Source organism: Aspergillus undulatus, assembly GCF_047715775.1.
Source record: "Aspergillus undulatus strain CBS 261.88 unplaced genomic scaffold BDV17scaffold_17, whole genome shotgun sequence".
Lineage (NCBI taxonomy): Eukaryota > Fungi > Ascomycota > Eurotiomycetes > Eurotiales > Aspergillaceae > Aspergillus > Aspergillus undulatus.
The window spans coordinates 247746-262622 of NW_027396621.1; the positions used below are offsets into that span (position 1 = coordinate 247746).

The window sequence follows — 14877 nt, forward strand, 5'->3', positions numbered from 1 at the left end:
AGAGATTAATGGACACGTTGCAGGAGCGCGTTCCGGCAGCCGAGAGGTATTATAGCTTGTTCAGTGGCACCCGCCAGCAACTCTAGCGATATCCTGGTTAGCTCAAATGCTGACCCTGGCTAGATTAGGTATTCTATCTCACGGGGGGGATCCTCGCTGCCATCCTTGGTGGCTCATTTCGGGTTCACCGCGGGACGCTGTTGAGCAGGGTGTTTAGCTGCGCCAATGGGCTGGAAATACGACAGGTTGCTGGGATTCGACGAAGTTTCGTTTACCCAGGAGCAGAGCATGATGAGTGAGCGAGCGGGGAGTTGAGTTAAGAAAATTGGTTTTTCAATCCAGGGATCGCAATTATAGCCCGAAGGATGTATTGGGGGACATGGCGCTTTTTCAAGATTAGCTGTCTTCTAATTTAGGTCTCTGCTGAACGCAGGCAAACGAATATATAGAAGGTGTAAATGCATTCTTTCTTGGACGTTGTATTGGGGAACATGGCGGTGAACTAATGTCTGCAAGTCTAAACTATTGAAGATCTGGCGTGCGGCTAATGCAAGGCATCGGCGGAGGGAAGTGAAGGAGAATATCCGACCAGCTGGCGTGAGGCTGCATCCGGTGCTTCAGCTATCCAAAAGGTACTTGCAAGCTCCTATTGCATGGGCAAAGACTGTCTTGACGTCCTATAAATGCAGCTGACATCAGCACTTCCTCGTCAAACCCGGCCAGTCCCTCCTTCGCATTCTTCAGCCAGTGGCATTGCATTATGGCCACCACCGAAGGCAACAGAGGAGAGAGCAACGGCGATATTCCCAAGCGTGTCCATCGAGATGCCTTCTTATTTGCGCAGAACCGAACCGTTTCCCATGTCCTCTGCCGCCTCCTCTCCGACCAACCAGGATGGACCCAATCGAATTATCATTTCAAGCGTGCTTTTGACTTCGCGAGAGAATCGTTTGGTTGGGGACCCCTGACTGATGTACCTCAGCAACAACGGCATGACTTTGAGAAGCTTCTGCAGGAGGGCTTTGATGAACTCCAGCTTGAACGGCGATCTGCCGCCATAGAAGTAAGGGATTACTTCAGTCCAGAGTGTGATGATGCATTCACGTCTGGTTGCTAATAGAAGCAGGGCAAGGCCACTTTCCTCAAAGAACACACGTTTTATATATGGGAACCTTCCAGGCTGTCACAGAGCATGTGGGGTGGCGCTCGGAGCCCGCCTTTTACCGTCGTTGAAGAGGGATCTCCTTTGTCCTCGGACTCCGAAAAGACGAACCCAACTATATTCCCCGATAGCTTCCTCAAGTCATGGCGACCCATATTCCTGATTCGCCACCCGGCGCTTACCTTTGAATCGTGGTATAGAGCTGAAAGCGGTGCTCGGCATGTCGATATTCGAGACAAGTCATGGGCATTCTATACCACCTTTCAGTACTCTCGGCAACTGTACGACTGGTATCATTCATGCAGCACTGAGCCAGACTCCACGCCAATAGTTGTTGACGCGGATGATATTCTCGATGGAAGTTCAACGATCGAGAGGGTGTGCTCCTCACTTGGCATGGACACGCAACGTATCCTTTATGAATGGGATGCCATTCAGACGCCAGAGGGTGCGGGCTGTCGCGAGCTGAAATTCATGAGTGATTATTGGAACTCGACCTCCATCGATAGCTCAAAGAGCTCACGGGGCCTTGATATGGCGGCTAAATATACTCAATGGCAGAACGACTTTGGACCTGACACTGCAAATGGCCTTTGGGAACTCGTGCAAAGGGCGATGCCGGACTATAAATACCTAAGAGCAAGAGGATTTGAGTTACCGTCTTCGTGACTGCATATTACTGTATATACTCTGTCGGGACTCTCAGGGGCACTTACTCAAGAAGGTCAATTCCTTTACTCTAGGCCGGGTTGCGCTATTTGATTGTTGTTGTTGTTGTTGTTGTTGTTGTTGTTCACCTTGAATCTTAATTGATGCTAAAATGGCGGGTGTGGTTCTATATATTCTGGTCAGGTAGGCTTCCATAGTACAGCTAGAAGCCGCGTGCCATGCCATTCCTGCTGCTCACGAGTAGCAGGCCGGCGCCAGATCAAAGCGAAGCAAACATGCAGTTGAGGTGAGCTCCGCACTGTGTATAATATGCGATCAAGACAGTAGTGACCCGCAAGAACATGGAAGGACGTGTTGGGTTAAGGATAATTTGGTACTTCTGGATCCGCATACGAGGGAGATAGGGTCGGAGGTGACGTGACAACGTGGCCCAAGGCGAGATCAGGAAGATAATGCTAATGAGATCACCAGAATACCAGCGGAACCCAAGAGCGAGGTCGGACACGCCGCCGAGAGTGAGACGCAGCGCGTCAAGGGCCCGGCGGTACGGACTACGGAAGAGGCCGAGATGGCGGGGTAGGTCGTCCTCTTGTTTAGACTCACTGGCATTCGTGCTTTGGTCTTGTCGATGCCCACGTGGATTAGTACTTGGTCTATAGTCTATGGAGTACTATGAACAGGAAATGGTACCCGCAATGGACCCTGGAGCGAGCTCCCCACCCAAGACCATAAAGGCTTTATGGAAGTGCCATCCACCAGGAAGCCTTTGTCTCCCACTGGCTCCAAGTTCCGATCTCAAAAAGGGCCTCCATCTCAGCGGGACAAGACCACGGCAAAAGATCGGAGCTCAGCACCAATCCGCAACGAAGAGAACCGCAAGACAGCCGCCGAGCAATCTATCCCCACACGCGGGACCCCGGACAAAAATCAAGGCGTGATAATATATATTGATATTTGATACAGGTACCCTGAATGAGTCTTGGGCGGGTGTGCACGAGGCGAGGGAGTATGGCGATAGCTGTCTTGCTTATGGGGTGAATGGCATACCCTGTATATACCTTTCCAACCACCGGCAAGTTCTACAGACAGGAAGTGCTGAACCTTTTCGGTCAGATCCAACCGACCACCCCATGTCCGACGCGTGTTTCGTCCTAAACGTTAAGCCTCTCAGTCGGGGTCTGGATCTACGGAGGTGGATTCGATAAGGGGTCTACCGCAGATGAGCGGTATAATCTCTCTGAGATTGCGGCAAATGCGCATCGGACCGGTAGATAGCTGACCTGCCTGCCCATATCCACAACTCGCTTCCCAATCGCTACCTGACGAATCCTCAATCTAATACTGATAACTACCGACAGGAAACCCCTTGATAGCCGTCCCGTTCCGACTGCCGCCTCTCAGGCTGGGGCTTCCTCTCGTCATCCGAAGTCCTCTCCTCAGGCAAAAGCAACCTAGGCTACCAAGACCAGCGACTCGCTCTGCACTGGATCCAGGAGAACATTGCAGCCTTTGGCGGCGATCCGGCCAAGGTCACAATCTGGGATGAATCCGAGGCGCGATCATGCAAGCTGGAGGGTCGATCTTGAGGACGCCATATAATACATCCCGGCACCAGGGGGACTATGATGTTGTTAAAGGGGCGGGGTGTAGGAATGCAAAGAATACGCTGGTTTGCTTGAGGGGTGTGCCGTTTGAGACGTTGAATGCTATCTTCAATGGGCCTGATTCGGGATCTCCGCTGGACTTTGCGCATGCTATTGATGGCGTGCTTGCTGGGGAGTCAGTCTCGAAGCAGCTTGAGAATCAGGGGTCTGTGAAGGTCCCTATCAATGCGGGGGCGAACACAGACGAGGCAACCTCGCAACGAGGGTGAATAGCACGGAGGAGTGGTTTCACTATCTTACCGGTGCATTTTCCTTTTCCTCCTTTTTCTTGTGGTTATCTCTACCTGGACCATCCCCCAATGGTAAACCACTATCCTTCTTTCAGCTAACCTAACGAATAATATACAACCCACAGGAGGCGAAGCCGAATACGCGTACACCCTCTCAATGGCCTGCGAAATCATCGTCCTGTACCCCGACACTCCCGCAGAAGGAATCCCCGGATTCCTAGCCCCCTATCGCCTTCCCAAACGCGGGCGCCAGTACTGCCGCAGATCAGCCTTTGCAGGGGACATGCACATGCACGCGAACAGGCGCGCGCAATGCGAATCGTGGGCGGAATCAGGGGCACCCGGCCTATTCGAGGGTTTGGCGTTTAAGATGGCGGGGATGTGGACTTCTTTTATTCATGATTTGGATTCGAATGGGGTGTTGTGATTGGCAAGGGTGAGGTTGAGGATCAGGGGTGCTGGGAGAAGTATGAGGTTGGCCAGCCGGTGGACTTGCTGCTTGATGCAAATTTTGCCGGGTATGCGGTCCTGGAGGATATATGGAGGAAGGAGGGAATTGAGTGGATTAACAACAACACGGCGGTCTTTCGCGATGAGTAGAGACTTTATGGATAGATAGTACGGGTTAGGGCACGCATACATTAACCCGACGCGGGGGAACATATGCGTTAAGCCCCATCTCGTCTCCTGTCCTGTACTATTATATACATATAGAGCTCGCAGTAATTCAAGCCTTTTCACCCGACTCCCGGCCAGAAATGCCATTACCATTATCAACCTCCATGTGGGCGCTTCTCACAACCGAACTCTCTGTCTTCCCAGCGTCTGCTTCCTCGCCACCCAATAGGGCCGTAAGCCCAATCTCCCGCTCAATCCTGGCCTTTCGCTCCAGGTCATCCCGAGCAAAGCCGACTTCGCCGAATATCTCGTCCATTTCTTCGAGTGTGCGGCCCTTGGTCTCGGGAACCAGAAAGTAGACCCAGATCACGCCGATAACCGTTATGACGCCGAAGAAGATCTGTGAGAGATCGATGTTAGCTTTTCGTTTTGCGCGCGCTGCTGAGATTAGGGATGACCTACAAAGGCGCCGAATTGGCTTGTTGCGATGAATGGGGATGTGGACATGGCTACGGCGAACTAGAAATTGAGAATGGTTAGCACGGCGACAGGTTACTTGGTCGACAAAGCATGCGTCCACCCCAGCAGTCCTTGGGAGGACAAGAATGACACGAAAGACAAAAAGGGACAGACATACATTATTCAACCAATTCGACGACCCACCAATACTGACTCCCTTAGCACGCAATCCCAATGGGAAAACCTCACTGATAATAATCCAAGCAACAGGCCCCCATGAGAACCCAAAGCAGACAGCGTACACCCAGACGAAGACAACCGCAGCCCAGCCCGCACCGCGATGAGCCTCCCAGTTATCACTGAACGAGCCAGTGATTCCGGCAACAATGAAATGAGATGCAGCCATTCCGATGCCTCCCACGATAAGGATGGTCTTGCGGCCGAAGTTGTCGACCCATAGAACGGCTGGGATTGTGGCGAGGAACATGACGATGCCGACGACGCCTGTTGCGAGGAGGGAGGTGGTATTGCCGCTGAGACCTAGGCCGGCGAAGATAAATGGGGCGTAGTAGAGGATTGCGTTGACCTGGTTTGAGAATCAGTCAGTTAGCGAGTGGGGGAAATAGATAATGAGATCTATTAGGGTACAATGGGGAGGCCAAAACTCACCCCATTCCACTGCTGAAACACCATAACAAAGACCGCCACGACAGTCCGCTTGAGAAGCGCCTTATTAGTGACAAGAGACAGATAGTCATTCCAACCAATCATAAATCCGCTCTTGAAGCTGCCATCCTGGTACTGCGGGAACAGCTCCTGCAGGCGCTGGCGCTCAAAGTCGCGCTGGGCTTTGATCTCGAGGAATTCGACGCGGACTCGGATGTCATCTATTGAGGTTCCGCGCAGTCGAGCCAGTGTCTCCAGGCATTCTGTCTCGCGGTCACGGTTCATTAGGTGACGCGGGCTTTGCGGCATGAAGGCTACCATGCCAACGGCCAGGATGGTCGAGGGCAGAAGTTGAATGCAGATGGGGATTAACCAGGCAGCGTCTGACTGGCCCTCTCCTGTGCCGCCGATGTAGTTTGTGCCGTAGCCGATCCAGTAGGATACCATGATCCCGAATGTAATTGCAAGTTGCTGGAGGGCCACGAGGGCGCCGCGGACTTCGGGCGGGGCGAGCTCGGCATTGTACCTTTGTGTCGTTAGTGTATTCAAGGAGGACTGGGTAGAGAGAGCCCTTACAACGGAACCAGCATACTGAAAGCTCCGACACCGATACCGGTGACGAAGCGACCAGCAAGGACATAGTCTTTGTTGAGAGTGCAGGCTTGTACAATAACACCGACTGTGAAGACCACACACGCAATCACCACCGTAATTCGTCGTCCCACAGCATCAGCCAAGTAGCCATTCACAAGCGCCCCGAGCCATGCACCGAGCTCAAGAATTGCTGTCAGCAGGGCTTGCCGAGTGCCTGTGGTTCCACTGTACCAGGGTTCCATCTGAGGAGTTTGATTAGCGGCAGTCGAGAGATAGACGGCAGGACCGAGTGATCCTTACGCGCGCAGTAAACGAGTACATGGTCAGAATCTGACCGAACATTCCCTGGTTGTCTTGGGAATCGAGTCAGCAAGTAAACATTTTATCGCCGCGGTGGCTTATAGAGCGAGAGAGCGAACTCACATCCATAGACAAAACCACCCAGGGCAGCAAAACTTGCGATCGCGGTCGTCTTGCGATTCTGAATAATGCCTTTAATTCCTGAAGGACCCGCGAACTGGGCTCGCTTCGCCGAGATGTCTTGTCCTCCCACGGGAGCCATAATGACGAGTGCTGGTTCAAAGCGGTGTCTGAACGGAGGTTCAAAGAAGAATAAAACAACGACTGTCGGATGTGAAGGCGGCCATCAGCTAGACAACCTGCATAAAAGAGCTCAAGAGATTGCGTTGGCTGAGCACAGACCGGTTATATCCCCAGGCCGGGCAATTCCCCGCAGGCCGAGGCGAAGCTATTCAGGCTAAATCACCCCGGCTCATTCCTGCATTCGGCAAAGATGAACACGCCATCAGCCGGCCCCGGATCCTGGCGTCTGAGCTAACGGGGCGTCTTCTTACAAATGACGGGAAGCGGTCAAGTGAAAGGACTGCGTCGGATACCGGCTGACCCGTCGCTCAGTGGCGCGGATATCAACGTCGTTCGGCGGCAGTAGACTGCCGGGCAACGTGCTCTTGGCATACATAACCCCTTCCAGGGTGGTCGAACAAGGATAGATTCCAGGAACCTGCCTTTCGCCTTGGAGCTCGTGCATTTTACTTCACAATCAAGCTTTGCAAATAATAAAACCCCTGTTCATCCATTGTCATTGTCCGCAGTCCCGGATAAAGGCTCATTCAGCCTGAAGGACAACACCATAATCTTAATAGTATGATCTATCTGCCATACGCGGACCCAGGCCAATACCAAGTCCTACAGCACGTGGACGTGTCTAAGCCCCAAAGATAAACTCATCCAGTCCGGGTAGGCGATATCATTGCATACTACTCATACGCCATCGGGTATGGCTGCAAAAATAAATCTGTCTTCTATACCTCGCCGTGGCAAACCAGTACGATTCCCAGTTCACCCAAGGATAACCGACAACAAAGTAGTGAAGACGTTCCCACGGAGTCCCTAAGGTAGTGAGTGTATGAGGCCAGACTGGAATCCTTCCCATCTGCTAGGATTGCGCGTCGAGTGCGCCAAGCCCTAACTGACCATCACCGCCGGTTATCGACGACCATCAAAGCGCTCTCCTACACATAAACATCGACGCTCAGAAGCATCGCAATTCAGTCCAATGATTAGAGTTTCCACCGGGATCTTACTCAATGGAGAGGCTGAAAATAACTCAAGGACTCTAATGACCCAGGATCAATCGATTACTTTTAATCGATTACTTTTAACTAAGTCCAACATCCAGCGCCCATGCCGCTCATGCAATCTTTATAGAAACAGATTCCTTCACAGCCATAACGTTCAACCTCCTCTCGTCCTCGTATTCAACCGGATCACCTCCGCGCGCAAGGTCACACCACTTTCCACACTCTGCCGGATGCCCTCTGTGCCTTTCGATTTTTCGAGGACACAGATACACTTTCTCAGTCACCCAATGTGGATGGTAATCAACACGAGTACCTGAGTCCACCATGACGTTCAGGGGCGCCGCAAAATAGGACACTGGGGTCGCCGGGCAGGCTTTTTCGATTGACCGAACAATCTGCACACTTTCGATATACTTCCGCTTTTGTAACCATTCAATGAGCGGATCAATCCCGAAATATTTCGCCTCTTCCAACAGCGCATTGTACATTGGGAAGTTATGTCCGTGGACAATATCATAAAAGAGCGGAGGCGCGCTAGGACGTCGAAGGTATCGTAATATATGCTCAAATAGGCCAGGGTCCGCATTGACAAAATATGATCCGTCCGCCTGCGTGGTGTTCCATCGTCCGGATAGGAGAGACTCGAAGTAGGTGCTTCCTTCAACTAGAGTCTGCCGGGTCGTAATGAATCGCCGCTCGCCAACTTGTAGTTCAATGATATCTGCTGCCTTGTACTGGGTTTCATCGCTGTGGCCGTCGGTGCTTTGTTCGTCCACGCTTTCTGGCATGGTAATGTGTTGTGACCGTCAAATGAATGCACTGGAGGGGTTGAGAATTAATTGCCCATGGCGATCCTCAATATAGGACGCGGGGTTTATATAGGAGTTTGTAGGAAGTCCATGATATCATCTATTGCCAGTCCTCAAAGAGCGGGCAGTTGATTTAGGTTTCACACACTCAGTTTGGCCGAGTCAGACGGCTGTCATGCAACCAGGAATAAGGTTGAAAACTGTTCATGCGCGAAACCTTGAGCGAGCCTAAACTCTGCCATCGAGACTTGAACATAGGCGTGGTTTTGTTGAGTGTCTGGAACTTGGAAAATCTGCGGTACCACTGGCTCTAAGTAGGACCATGGTGAATGCATCCATATGCATCCGACGCCTTGGTGTCATGTGCGTAGAAGACTAAACGTCCAATTTCTGACGTGCTTATTGTGGTTGTATGATTGCCAAGGACGACGGAGGGCTATGCTGGTGCAACCCCGTAATCCATAAGAAGACAGCCGAGCCATGTAGGTAAGTCAGAACTTAGGTAGAACACTAGGACAAGCCACGTTCACCAGGTGCGCCAGATCTTCCACCAACGATATTCTCCGATATGTTATAGACCGTCTCCGACTCGCTCGAAGATTGAATATATTCGCCGACACTAAGCACGGGCTGCCATGGCTTGTGTTTGTGAGGAATATAACTGCCCTTGGTCTCCCCAGTTTGACCCGGTCTTTCTCTCGCCATCGCACACGCCCAACTTGGTTTCGCAATACTCGCGACCGTCTTATTTTCCACGAGATTCTAGTCTCGACTTCATTCCAGATGACAGAGTCACAGGGCCTTCCAGACTACGTTCTAGACCCCGACGCAGTCCTGCACGATACCGACGCAGCATGGCGGCACGGGAAGCCCCCCGACTACACCAAAACGCGAGCTTACTATGAGAGAAGTACGTACCTAGTAGCCTATTCTGTTGCCATTTCCTGCGTCGGTCTTTGATTGCCTACATACTCATATCCGATAAAGCCAAGCAGAAAACGCACGAAGCAACCTCCCTCCCAGATCTGGTCAGCAACCTCGTCAAAAACTGGGAAGTCGAAGCGTCGTTCAAGACTTCCCTGAGCGACTGGCGCACCATCGCCCCGGAAACCTACACCTTCTCGCTAAACGGCGGGGAAGCACAGCCCGGCGAGCATATGTTGGAAGTAGGGACGTACAACGCGCTCCTCACGCCGAATAAATACTATGACCCTGGACAGAATGATTTTGCGGAAAGTCATAAGGCGTTTAAGAGGATGATGCCGACCTTTGCGTGGGAGGTCAAGGAGGTCTATTCGGGACCGCCGGTGGTGGCGTTCCGCTGGAGGCATTGGGGGGTTATGGCGAATGATTATGTGGGGAGGAATGAGTAGGCTAACCCAATTGCGTCGCTTCCTGCCAGCTTTCTACACTTTTGCTGCATGGTATATTTGTTTGCTGATTCTGACTCTCTTCTTTATCAGGGACGGAGAAACCATCAGGATCAAGGCACACGGCGGGCCCATTGAGATAGAGGGTATCGTGATAGCCAAGGTTAATGACAAGCTGCAGCTAGAGAAGATTGATGTGTGGTTTGATCCAATGGATATGTTTCGCCAGATCGCGAGGGAGGAAGGGAAGGTAAGGACCGGGGACGTAGTGGACACTGCTGGAGCGGGGGCATGTCCGGTTCTTGGAGGGATCGGGAAATGAAAATGCATATGAGGATAGGGTTTGCGCAGATGAGTGTCAACCAGCATGTTAACCCTTTGCTCAATCTCTCCCATTCGTACATAATCCTCGATGCGCCTAATATTTACGTCACTGCTGTATAGCACAAAGGTAACCGTCGACCTCCTTGGGAAAGATCCCTTCTTTTACTAGGTGTCCAGCAGACTTAACGATCCACGTCGGACAGTCTCTCTGCGTAATTCTTTTTCTCCTCGCGTCTTCCATTGGAACATCTTAACCGCGTTATCAGCAACAGGAAGGAAACTATCTAAGTTGTGAAACACCTACATCAACACCAACAAGGGACTTCCCGGGAACAGGTACCTCATACAGCATCTTCTCAAACGCGCAAACACGCACATAGTCCATTACTTCCTCTCCACTAGTAGCAGTATCCGCTCGTCTATGATGAAGCGTTCTGTCTTCATCAAACAGACTCCCGTCGACCCATTGCAGCGCAACGACCTTTGTCGAAACGTCTTCGGTTACCTCACAGGTCGTGGCTGCGTTTTGTCTCGAAGATGGATCCACTACTCACACTCCCGACGGCGTGAACCCCGAGACCGAGAACTGTAAAGTCTCGCGCAAAGTTGCCTGTTTGTTCTTTGTTTCGGGTATGGGACCTTCTACTGAGCCCAGCCAGAGGACCTGACCAGTATTGGATTATGGGTTAAGACTGTAAATAAATGTAAAGATGCCTGGACTGATTCATAGGCGTCAATTCAACGCTTAATCGAGTTCCTACTTGATAGGAAGGCTGTACGCAGGAGAAATTCTGCATGAATCTAGTCCACCCTGATAACAAGTTCTCAATCAAACATACAATTTCCCACACCGCGCAAGTAACCCAAAACCACACTGAGATTCCCTGGGTTTCCTTACCCTGTTTCTCTCTTGGGCTAGCCTAACAACAGACCTAAACAATCGGATTTTAGAATGTCCTGATGGCTTCGGATACAACGCCGCCGTCACCAATCTAGTTTCCCACTGGCAGCACATTCTACTGCTTGGCATACTGCAACAGGCTTGGCATACTGCAACAGAATCAGACACTGTCTATCTATATCGAGAAATCATGAACTCACACCTTTCTGCCTCAAGAGGTCCCAGTGGCTTTGGACTGCACCGCAGCCGCCATGATCTATCTCCCTGCCCTCGGCTTCCTCCCGCGCCAAATGCGCATCGACTTGCTCAGCAATCAAATCTTGACCGTCTGCCATGGAGGCGTGCGTAGGACTATCCACAGCTGTAAGTGAAGTGGCCATACATATACTGTTACTCGATCGATACCCATCCATGCAAGCCCCCCTATGGACTCTTTCAAGCTCCTGGACATTGAATCTCAACTGACCACCCCAGTTCTCCTGGAGCGTGGATTTGCTCAGAGGCGTGCTCTGCCTTTTAACCGAATAAGCCTCCCATCTCAGCGTCGTCTGTCCAGCCGAATCGGGAGAGTAAATGACGAGAAACCAAAACGGAGAACCACGCTTGGTATAGTTAAATGTCGTGAACCCAAAACGAAGCTGGCTCATGTGGTTTATTTCCAGCGAAGGTGTTACATCCGTACTTGCCAAAATTCCGGTCTCGATAAGGTGCGAGTTCTCGCGTACATCATAGTTGTCGCTGTGCGCCACTGTCGTTTGTTGGCTCAGGACTCCTGTGCCATTTTAATATAGGAAGTGAATGGAATAAGGACTCACCCATGATCTTCCAGCTAGTGCCCCTTTTTATCTCCCAGCTGTGCGGATACTGCGACGCCTGGTAAATAATAACCGGGTTACCGTTCTTCACCGGATGCGGGAGAGGACTCTTGCCCGCTTCCAGACTCCTATCATAATTAATACGGATGAACCCTGCATCATCGATCTTCGTATGAATCTGCCAGAGGCTGTTCCCTGATTTGTTGAGCCATGTATATTGTCGAAAAGCGGCGCCTTGGTGAGTTCCCTGGCGGTATTGTAGCTCCAAGCATGATACCCGCAACCCAGTATAGTCGATGACCCTTCGGCCTTTGTCGCGACAGTGTGAGCGCGGTGTCGGCATACATTGTGAAAGGCGCGAGCTACGCCGTCTTCACCTAAGATGGGGAAGATGCGGAAGCCTGCGACTTCGGTCGAGACGTAGTCGCCGGGTTTGATGAAGCGGCCGCGGTGGCTGATGCAGATCCAGGCCATTCTTGTGAGCAGGACTGCGGCTGTCAATGATGGTCTCCTAGCAAGGCCTGAGATCCTGCTGAAGAAAACGGGATCCGGTATTCAGAATCTAACAAAATTCGAGATCAGGCACAAGTCGTTTGGTAGACATCGTTAGGAACTTGGCTGGTGTTATTTCGTGGTAGGGGCTGCCTTGCCGAGAGATTGTCAGGCAAGGCAGAGACGACCAGACTTCCCCGGGAGCGGTGAGATACTCACTGCTGAAGTACCTCCGGTGGACTACGGAGTACGGTACCAATGCGTACTAATGGACTGGTAGATGGGCTCCTCGTGGTTGGCCAGACATGGCGAGGCTCAAACATCTCGAGTGCCCCTTGGCGGGCCAATAAATCGAAAGTGCTCTGTTATCGGCGGACAACTGAGGATAAGATTTAAAGCGTGCTATTGTGCGTATTCCCATCCGAGCCTAATATCAGAATAGGTTCTAACTATAACATCACGCTGGTCTGTATTCTTATCAGTGGAGAGGTGCTCAAAAAGGTCAGCGCGCAGATGGTGGTTGCTTGGCTCGGCGGGGTGTCTTGGTTTTGTCCATGTTCTTCTTTAATTCATCTTGGCTATAAGTGATTTCGCTGAAGCAAGATCTTGGATGACTCGAGGGATTGAAAACCAGAGTTAAAGTGCACTTTGGTTTGGCTTTTGCAAGGCACGCTGAACAGGTCTGATAGTTCCTTAGAATGTTGTTTCTGTCGCTGACTTGAACGTGTCATTGGTATTGATATATGTTTAATTCTGCTCTGAGTCCGTTCCATCTTTGACATCTCCCTGCCTGATTGTTCTATGTTCCCGTAAAGCCGTCCTCTGGCACTCGGGCCATACTAATATAGGAGACAAGAGGACCCGAATGCAACACAATAGGATGTTATCTAACAGTATAACCCACATAAAGGGAAACAATATGGTTTGAAACCAGATAACACGCCTTCCTCGAGAGCCTCGTCACGACCAATGGGCAAGTCAGGCGACCCAGACCATTTAAGCGAAGCCCTAAGTTCCCCGAGCACCAAGCACCAAGACCATCACCTCCACACGAGAGAATGTTCCAAGTCGTCCGTCATGTCCGCCTATCGCCTTCCTCCGGAGCTGCTCGCCCTGGCACTCTCTGATATAGGCCCCTATCTAGTTCAATATGCAACCGTTAGCCGCCAGTGGCAGGCTGAAATCGAACGGACACACATTTGCAGCAATAAAGCTGCATAACCCTGAGAGTCTCGCGGAATTTTATGAAAGTATCGCCCAGAACAGGCGGCCAAGACTATATTTGAGGAAGCTCGACGTCATTAACCAGCTAGAATCATATTCTATTGGAGCGCGCGCCCACTTCGGAGCGGCCGACGAGCATGGAAGAAATAATAAGTACCTCGTCCACTGGCTCCGGACCGTCGTGAAAAAAACTGACGCTATGGCCGAAGGAGGGTAGAGCTAATGTCAAATTCTGACTTGAAGCGCCGTCGCCGAGTGATATTCATGGCCGTCAGAGGTTGAGAGCTGACCGATGGGAACCGGAGACGGATCTTCTATAGGGCGGATTCTTCGCACAATCTTACCTGCGCATCTCTCAAAACGAGATGAAGGATTTGTCTCCTTTAAATACAGTGACATTCCTCTTCGTGACAGGGGACCGGCGGTTGCTCATTCCTGCGTCTTGCTCTTATTTGGCGACCAAGCTGCCGCGGTTGCGGACGGTGCACCTTGGGCTCTGTGGTAATGAGAAGCGAGATCGCGAGTTACGGGAGTGCAAATAAAAAGGAAATTTCGTTCTCTCTCCAGTATTCCTGCTTCTAATCATTGATAAATGGCAGAATTCACCAACTCAATGTGTCTCTTGCCAGCATCGGTGGGGCAATTCGGGCTCGACTTTCCTCGCTGCGCACCACAAAATGAGAGACTCGTTCCTGGGATTGTTTTGAATGGCGCAAATTCTGTTTTGATTAGTGTCCGCCTACGAGACCTATCCCAGAATCTCATGACAATCCACCTAAATGCTATGACCAGACGGGAACTGTTCTGGCTTCTCGAGGCCGGGAACGCAACGGCCACCTGGGTTAACTTTGTTATGATCGAGCCAGAGGAAGAGGACTTTCGGGTTTGGAAGATGCTGCGTTTCAACACACCGGGGTTGAGAATGGGATACAGTTTGGGTGAAAGTTTGGGCATAACGTAGCGCAACTTGGATAACTGTACTTGAATGTACTTGGAATGGTATATCACCATAGGAAGAGACACCAGTGCAGTATACTTCCTCCGCCCAGAGGGCGTTCCAAAGAAGCATCAACTTGGTAATGTTATGTGGATGGGATAGGGAAGATTCGAGAGACATGCTTCAGGTGCTGTTGGAGATGTATAGGGTGACACAAAGTTTCGCGAGGGTGATACCATTACAGTCCGCGGAAGTCTCACATTCATCCCAGGACTGAGTAACCGCGCATGCGCTGCATTTGTTTGGGGTCTCATTCCAGACTACGTCAGACATGGCGGGGTG

At 51.3% G+C, this 14877-nt stretch overlaps 5 protein-coding genes across 5 annotated transcripts; 2 read left to right on the forward strand and 3 right to left on the reverse strand.

Moving 5' to 3' along the window:
* Window positions 1-760: 760 nt before the first annotated feature.
* On the forward strand, window positions 761-3704 carry BDV17DRAFT_290270 (uncharacterized protein; the record flags this gene model as incomplete). Its single annotated transcript, XM_073761862.1, has 5 exons — window positions 761-1063; window positions 1127-1827; window positions 2303-2375; window positions 3205-3406; window positions 3469-3704. 5 exons carry the CDS (start codon window positions 761-763, stop codon window positions 3702-3704), a joined length of 1515 nt encoding a protein of 504 aa, XP_073616750.1.
* A 748-nt stretch (window positions 3705-4452) lies between these two features.
* BDV17DRAFT_297888 (putative MFS monosaccharide transporter) lies at window positions 4453-6706 on the reverse strand (the record flags this gene model as incomplete). Its single annotated transcript, XM_073763578.1, has 8 exons — window positions 6486-6706; window positions 6363-6415; window positions 6045-6304; window positions 5472-5994; window positions 4981-5388; window positions 4806-4862; window positions 4525-4743; window positions 4453-4470 (listed from the first exon to the last, which is right to left on the reverse strand). The coding sequence occupies exons 1-8, from the start codon at window positions 6622-6624 to the stop codon at window positions 4453-4455; spliced, it is 1677 nt and encodes a 558-aa protein (XP_073616751.1). The 5' UTR covers window positions 6625-6706.
* A 1042-nt stretch (window positions 6707-7748) lies between these two features.
* On the reverse strand, window positions 7749-8984 carry BDV17DRAFT_260380 (BTB/POZ domain-containing protein). Its single transcript, XM_073757546.1, has one exon. The coding sequence runs from the start codon at window positions 8449-8451 to the stop codon at window positions 7774-7776; it is 678 nt and encodes a 225-aa protein (XP_073616752.1). The 5' UTR covers window positions 8452-8984; the 3' UTR covers window positions 7749-7773.
* On the forward strand, window positions 8985-10802 carry BDV17DRAFT_260382 (uncharacterized protein). Its single transcript, XM_073757547.1, has 3 exons — window positions 8985-9382; window positions 9460-9841; window positions 9936-10802. The coding sequence occupies exons 1-3, from the start codon at window positions 9256-9258 to the stop codon at window positions 10162-10164; spliced, it is 738 nt and encodes a 245-aa protein (XP_073616753.1). The 5' UTR covers window positions 8985-9255; the 3' UTR covers window positions 10165-10802.
* Window positions 10803-11150: 348 nt separating this feature from the next.
* Window positions 11151-12356, reverse strand: BDV17DRAFT_290274 (uncharacterized protein; the record flags this gene model as incomplete). The annotated part of the gene is made up of 4 exons (XM_073761863.1): window positions 11151-11216; window positions 11268-11815; window positions 11883-12129; window positions 12228-12356. The coding sequence occupies 4 exons, from the start codon at window positions 12354-12356 to the stop codon at window positions 11151-11153; spliced, it is 990 nt and encodes a 329-aa protein (XP_073616754.1).
* Window positions 12357-14877: the final 2521 nt, after the last annotated feature.